The sequence below is a fragment of the Mizuhopecten yessoensis genome, unplaced genomic scaffold, assembly GCF_002113885.1.
Source record: "Mizuhopecten yessoensis strain PY_sf001 unplaced genomic scaffold, ASM211388v2 scaffold9963, whole genome shotgun sequence".
NCBI classification, from domain to species: Eukaryota; Metazoa; Mollusca; class Bivalvia; order Pectinida; family Pectinidae; genus Mizuhopecten; species Mizuhopecten yessoensis.
This window is the reverse complement of record NW_018408310.1, coordinates 1,192,930-1,200,712: the sequence shown is the minus strand read 5'-3', so window position 1 is coordinate 1,200,712 and position 7,783 is coordinate 1,192,930. Positions and strand designations below refer to the sequence as shown.

The 7,783-nt window shown below is 35.3% G+C and overlaps 1 protein-coding gene across 1 annotated transcript in view; it reads left to right on the top strand.

The window, feature by feature from the left end:
- Nucleotides 1-7,783, top strand: part of LOC110459061 (beta-1,4-N-acetylgalactosaminyltransferase bre-4-like) — a 12,301-nt gene continuing 4,518 nt past the window's right edge. Inside the window, exons 1-4 of the mRNA XM_021511109.1 lie at nucleotides 1-177; nucleotides 6,016-6,248; nucleotides 6,740-6,927; nucleotides 7,721-7,781. Coding sequence (XP_021366784.1) covers nucleotides 36-177; nucleotides 6,016-6,248; nucleotides 6,740-6,927; nucleotides 7,721-7,781 — 624 coding nt within the window. The 5' untranslated portion in view covers nucleotides 1-35. The remainder of the gene's footprint in view (nucleotides 178-6,015; nucleotides 6,249-6,739; nucleotides 6,928-7,720; nucleotides 7,782-7,783) is intronic.

Sequence of the window (7,783 nt, the reverse complement as noted above, 5' to 3'; positions counted from 1 at the left end):
TTGAACTTTTGACATTTAACCCCACAAAATGTGCTATGATGGGATCTCTTCTTGGACTATGCTCGGTTCAGAGATTACGTGGAGGTTCTACCAAAGGCAGACAAATCAGTTGGATTTGGACGAATACAGAACCGGAAACGAAGCTTCCGTTGTGTCCTCTGATTCCTCCAACCATAGGTAAGTGTCGAGAACCAATGTGTTCACACAATATGTCATTATATCTCACAGTTTTGATGTTGCCTCATAGGTCCTGTCATTTATTAAAGTTTAAAGATAATGTCAATAGCTATCTTCGACGTGTACATCTTACAAGAAAGTTCCACGCTCAGAAACATTTATACATGTTAAATCTTTCATGATAATTTGGGTTTTTGCAATNACAGGTCGCAGTACAAAATTCTGGTATACACATACAAGGCACTGAATGGAACAGCTCCTCAGTACCTACAGGAACTTGTTACCCTGTATCAGCCGTCAAGATCACTGCGGTCGGAGTCAGAATCTTTGTTGTGTGTCCCAAAATCTCGTACTGTGACCTACGGAAACAGATGCTTTGGGAGGGTTTCGGCTACGTTGTGGAATAGCTTACCATCTGCTATTAGGAAGTCAAATACCCTGGCCAAGTTCAAGAGGGACATAAAAACTCACCTCTTCACGTCTGCATTTTAGAATCTTTGCAAAGACGTCATGTAAATACCACCCTTTTATTTGGTCAATTATGTGCACATTGCTTGTTAAATGTATGAAAGTGATTGCAAGCCTTTGTTGTTTGTTTTCACAATTATAACCATTACTATTATCCATATGTTGTACAGCGCCTTAAAGTAATATTACAAATTATATAGGGCGCTATATAAATGATGTGTATTATATTATTATTATTATTATTATAGGTTCTGTCATTTATTGAAGTTAAAAGATAATGTCAATAGCTATCTTCGACATGTATCTCTTACGAGAAAGATCCAAGTTCAGAAACATTTATACATATAAAGTCTTTCATGCTCATTTAAATTTCCGCTACTTCTTTGGTAACAAATATAAAATTCAGTCAATAGTGGATAATTACAGGTTTTAAGGTAATTATGTTATTTAAGAAATAGAAGAAAAACACAATAAATAGATTGAAGGTGCACTTCATGTACATCTATATATAGAGTAGTATTAACGAGTTGGTGCTATGAATCTATCCTATCACCATTATAAATATTTGAACTTCAGTGAACTTTGGTTCCTTGAATGGTTGATCGCAGTCCACTTCGATTCAGTTGCGTTCTTATTTAAGTACTACATCTTGCTGAAGTCAACTTAGTAGGGTGGTACTTTGTTTCACAGTTTACTGCAGAGGAGGTAGGTTTTGAACTGTTATGAAACAAGACACATATATAGAGTTTACACAACGAGTGTTTACAAGTTTATCTAACTAGAGTTAGTTGATTTTCAAACTTTAAAAAGACACGAAGTTAACCGGGTGTCTTTTTAAAGTTTGAAAATTAACTAACGGGGGTAAGATAAACATGTTTATCAACCGACACGAGTTATGTAAATTGTTTCTACCACTATTTCCCAACTGACGGGTGCTGGTTGGCGTGTATTTGTTTACATGCACCCATTTCACACACGTAGTAATATATACAAGTGTGTGATAAACTCATTGATATTCAAAACACGTAAATTTATTTTAAGGCGCCATGAAACAATGTAGCTATCAATAATTACAAACAAAGTGTATACATATTGTCGGGGATTCTGGACAAGAAAGTTTCTTCTTCTTTAATCACTTTCGTCAGAGTACAGCACTCGTAGTCGTTTTGGTGCAGCATGGTTTATTTTCATGTGAAATGTTCCACCATATATTGGTTCATTGAAAAGACAGGGGTGGCGTTGATCCGTCATCGTAACAGTGGATGAGCTGCTTGATTGTGAACTCCAAGCCACAATCGCACGCGGAACCTGCTGAATGTGTGCATTTCCTGCACGACCAGCTGATGTGTTGTTGGATATGATATATGATATGCCTTGTGTTGTTTGGTGTTGTTCAAACTGGAGTAGGAGTTAATGCTCTGGATGTTGGTAATATTTTGAAATGGTTTGCCTAGTATTTAATTGATAGGAGACAGAGGGTGGTCTTTGATGGATTTAAATCTAACTGGAAAACGTTAAAGGCGGGGGAACCACAGGGGTCAATTTTAGGGCCATATTTATTTTTACTGTACATAAATGATATCGGAGAAAATTTAATCTCTAATGTCAAGCTTTTCGCTGACGACACATCTTTATATGAATTGATAGAGGGAAACAGACAAGAAGCTGCTGACATACTTAATGAAGATTTACGTAAAATCTCTATCTGGGCTGATAAATGGGGTATCATCTCCAAACCGGATAAAACGGAGGTTCTACTTCTCTCAAGGCGGGTCGACTCTGAGACGTTGCATTCTAACCTATTTTTTTAATAATGCAGTTTTTAATAACGTTATTGATCATAAACACCTTGGTCTTATTTTCAATGGCAAAGCCAACTGGTCAACTCATATAAATTGTATTTATGAAAAAGCATATAAAAGACTGAATATACTTAGAATGTTAAAATTTAAGATTGATAGAAAATCCACTGAAACAATATATACATCATATGTTCGTCCAATCCTCGAATATGCTGATATTGTATGGGCTAACTGTTCCCAGAGAGAGTGCAACGTCTTAGAGTCAATCCAACTTGAAGCAGCACGCATTATTTCTGGTTTAAGACGAGGAACGAGCCATAACGTTTTATATAGAGAGACTGGCTTTGTTACACTTAGTAAAAGAAGACATTTACATCAAAATATTGCATTTTTTTAAAATTCTTTAATAACAACTTTCCATCTCATGTCTCAGACTTGATACCGCCCTTTTTTAATAACATTGAACATTACAACTTTCGACACAATAGGTTATTTGACATTCCAGTACCAAGAACGCATTTATATAACTCTATTTTTTTCCAAAACTTATGTCAGAATGGAACAATCCAGCCTGTCTGTTACCCACTGTCTCTTGGAGCTCTGAAAAAGTAATGTTTACGTTCATCCCATATGGATGTTAACCCAATATGTAGTGACATTTGTAAATATCACGGTGATAGAAAAATTAACATAACATTATGTCAGTTAAGAAATTCTGCAAGTAATTTAAAACACATCTAAATGATAGCCCTGCTTGTATATGTGACTTCCCCTTCGAACATCTTGATCATTTTTTCCTGCACTGTCCTTTGTATACTAACCAAAGACTAATATCACTTAACTCTCTGTCAGCGATGAGTGATGCTATTCCACTCAATACCCAAACTTTTATTTAATTATTGTTTCCAATCACGAGACGTAAATATGAATATAAATATTGTGGAAACGGTTCAGAATTACATTAGAGACACCAGACGTTTTTATTAGATTCTCAAATAGCTTTGTAAAATAATCTCCCTCACAACAATTGTGATATTTGAAATATGTATTGTCAAATCAAATTCAAAGTACAAATAATCTTTTCTTTTAATACTTAAAGAAACATCTGTAAAAGTAACATTTATATGATATGTATATACTGTTATGTTTTGTAACGAGAGGGCTTATATAGGCTATGCCTGTTGCCCAATTCCTTTTGTACATCAGATCAGTACAATAAAATATTCTGAAATGAAAAAAAAAATGTTGGGATGACCTGAAATCTAGAATAGAATGCGATGATAAGTCCGGTGTTTTGGACTATTTTGTGCGAAATTGTGATGAAATGAGATCGATTGAATTTATTGTGATTGAATTTTATAATTCTTAATACTGAGGTAAGTCAGTAATATCGTCTGCAGCTAGTTTTGACTAGAATCTAGCTTATTGTTAATTGTATGGTTTGTTAAGTAATAGCTGTTTAAACATAAAGTATAGAGGTCAACTGTACTGGAGCCCTATTATCTAGATAGATCTGCCTGCATTATTTGATTCGGGGGTACTCCATGGTCATTCAACTTCTGTACTGCTAGTCGTTCTGCCGGCGTAGCAGTCGATCTAGATTTTGGCCCCGTCAGACCTGAAAGTTATATTCATTACAGGCAACTGCCAACTTGTGCTTCAAACTGACTGAATCGTGGAATTTGAATCGATGTATTGACCAATTTCAAATATTTTTAGACCTATTTTTATGTAAATTATGGGTTAAATGCCTATATTACTTTACAGTAGAGTAATATGTTGTACATTTGTGCATACCTGCATTTTTCTCCATAGTCGATATGATTTTTCCCAGTTTGTTTACGCGGACTGGTTGTCCTTTATACCACCTCCGGGATTTTGACATGTTGGTGTTGGCGGATATATAAAACGTCTAAGCAATATTTCACTGGCCGGTGTTGTTTGTACAGGGTGTAGGCGACCACGGGACAGCAGGAGATGTTTTCGGGAGTAGACCATACTCGTGGGGGTAGTGCCCTAACATCTCTTGGGTTGGCACCTGGTCTGGTTTTGGTTAAGTGTTCATTGTATTGCAAATAATTGTCATTTCCATAGTCATTACACACGACCACAACACCCCATTTCCTTTCGTGATCTTCTGTAATGCTCCGCATTCCGAAATGTATGGTGTTGTTGAACCAGATGGTTCGTAAGAGGGATTCATGATTGTCATTACTCAATGGTTTTGTTTCGTCTAATTTGATGACTTTTTGAAATTGTTTACTTGTTGAATTTTTAAAGCCGTAATCATTACATTCCAGGTGCCTGTCACCACTACGTTAAGTTCTCCTAATAATACTAGGTTATAGATCTGTTTCATCCTTTCCTTTCACATTCATGAAAAATTACAAAAATACGTTTGCATAGTTCCTGAGGTGGTATTTGTAATGATTGGCCGTGACTCCTTCAGGTTTTGGCAGAGAAATTCTGACAGTTTGTCCATGTCAGATTCTGTCATTTTCTGTGTGTCCTGATCTGTTCATCTATAATGAATTTATCTATACCGATGTTTCGTCAACGAAACCTGGTAGATTGATTGGCGTTTTTGATGGGGGGAAATCAAGGTTATCTGATATGTTTTCAGCCAATAAAAATGCTTGTTAATCAACCTGAAGTGCAGAAAATCAATCGTCTGAACAATAGTAGTAGAAATAAGAAATAACCACCACCTATGGTGTATAATGTAGGAATGTGCTTTGAAGGTGACAATATATCAGGGAAAAGTTATTAATAAACATTTTCCAATCAGGCAATGTTTTATATAAAAAAGACGAAAGACGAAATAAAAATGGTTCACAAAATATTAATTTACAAGAGCTAAAATGGTGTTTATCATTGCACTTTTGCATTTTATATAAAATCATTTCTAGCCCAATTAATTTGATCACCTGTTGATGCAGAACCTGTCTATATGATTGAAGCAATGTTCAATCAATGTGTCCATAAGACAATAATTTCTATGACAGGCAATCACAAATAGATATGTTCATCTGACGTCTTAAATTGTTTAAGAAAATTGCGAGTATTGGTAAATGACATGAAGATTTTAGCCCGATTGGAATTCGCTAATCTCGCAACAACAGGGTGCAAGATAAACTCATTTGCGGTATTGTTTTAATTCCTTACATTCCAATGATTTTATATGCGTTTGCTTTTATTTTCCGGAAATCATTACTCATCATTACATTGTATGCCCGTTTTAATATGAGATTTGCATCGTAAAAACTTAAATAGAAAATCAAACACGGAAAACACAACACCGAAGACAACATACATGTACATGAACAAAAGCACAAGGTGGAAAATGTTTGAAACTCAACTCTTGTTTCGATTCATCGATTTGATCAGTCAGTAGATAATAAGCAATAACGTCGAGCCAAAACAAGAGTTGTGGCTTCTGAAGTTATAAAACGTCTTGCAAGATGAAAGTGTGACACTCACATGTTATTGCAACTCAACTTTGATAATTCATACAGTATTACATTGATTAAATATATGAGTGTGTGCGTGTGTTTGTTTATTCTTACAGTGGGAAAGGTTCCTGTAATGACAGCAGTATATAGTTGGGAGTCTCTAGAGGAGAAGTTTCATAACGTTGAGATGGGAGGTCGGTACCGCCCCACCCACTGTACAGCCCGTCACAGGGTGGCAATAGTGGTACCCTTCCGGGACCGAGAGATACACCTGAAAATCTTGCTCAACAACCTCCATCCATTCCTACAAAATCAGCAGCTTGACTACGCCATCTTTATTGTTGATCTGGTAAGCAAATATTTAGAAATGTTCTTTCATATAAAAAACAACAAAATAATATGATACCAAACTGTTTTTATAATCCTTCCAAAAAGAAGTTAACCTAAGTTGAAACAATTTTTTGATGATGTTATTATTGACTTATGATCAAGGCAGTGTTTCAGAGGAAAAAATTAAACCTTTTTCTTTACAACTAGGTAAATTGTCATAGTAATCCAGAGGTGCCACAATTTAGTAACGTTTGCTGCGAGAGTAGAAAGGTAAACTATCCGCAAGGTTGTAAATGGCAAATTATACTAATAATCAAAATATTTTATAAATTGGTAAAATTATAGCTCAAAATATCATATTGTTTATCAGTTTGTATGTACAGTAAAAATAAATATGGCCCTAAAACTGACCCCTGTGGTACCCCGCCTTTAACGTTTTCCTGTATCACATATAATATCTGACTACTGTTCCCAACATTACTTTCTATGACTGATTTTGTTTTATTTTAGATGCCGGAAGTAACCTTTAACAGAGCCATGCTACTTAACATTGGTTTCACAGAGGCCCTTAAACAGTATGATTACCAGTGTTTTATTTTCCATGATGTGGATCTTATACCTGAGATGGGACATAACATGTACAGCTGTCCAGAGAACCCGCGTCATATGTCAGTTGCTATAGACACAATGAATTATAGGTAAGTCTTATATACGCTCATTTAAATGAATCGGGTTATTGTTACCAATGAACTGGGAAAAAAAATGTTGAAATAAGTAGAAAAAAATATATCACGATTACAATACACAAGGACAAACTCAGAAGTCTGCATGACAAAAAATGTGATATACGAGACATCACAATAATGGGAAGATTTTTTATCCGCCACTTAAATCATTTTCATATGACTACCGCCAGGAATCAAAATAGCAGTCATGCATATAACGATACAAAGTATACACGGTGCTATCCCTTTCCTCGTAAAACTACTATTCTTTCAATTCAGATCCTCTGTGAGCAGGTATTGGAAATAATTGTAGTTCCTATCAAAATCGTGTATCAAGACCAATTTGTACCAAAATAGTCTGTTAGGAACGTCCAAGACATCATCTTAAAACAAAACTGCCAGTGCCTTCCATAACGTCTTGTACTCAATGATCTTATGAAAAAGCACGTACAGATTTCCTGTTTTTGTTTGGAATATATAAGTTGTGGGATTAACACATCTCGGTGCATTGTTACTTTGTACTTGTAACTTTATAACTTTCTAAGTATATAGAATAATAACTGTTTGGTACAAAATATAGCTAGTATATCTGTACATTGTGAGTTATAGTTTGGTTTTAAAGGCATACCTAGCTACATCCAAACGACTCCAAATTGAGTTTTATGTAACGTACTCTGCATAGCAGAGACAGACATAATAACGTATACATACATAAGTTTATGAGCTGTAATATAATAACCAGAAACGGAATGTCCTTTTTCAACAGATTGCCGTACAACAATATATTTGGAGGCGTGGTAGCCATGACAAAGGAGCAGTTTCAGCAGGT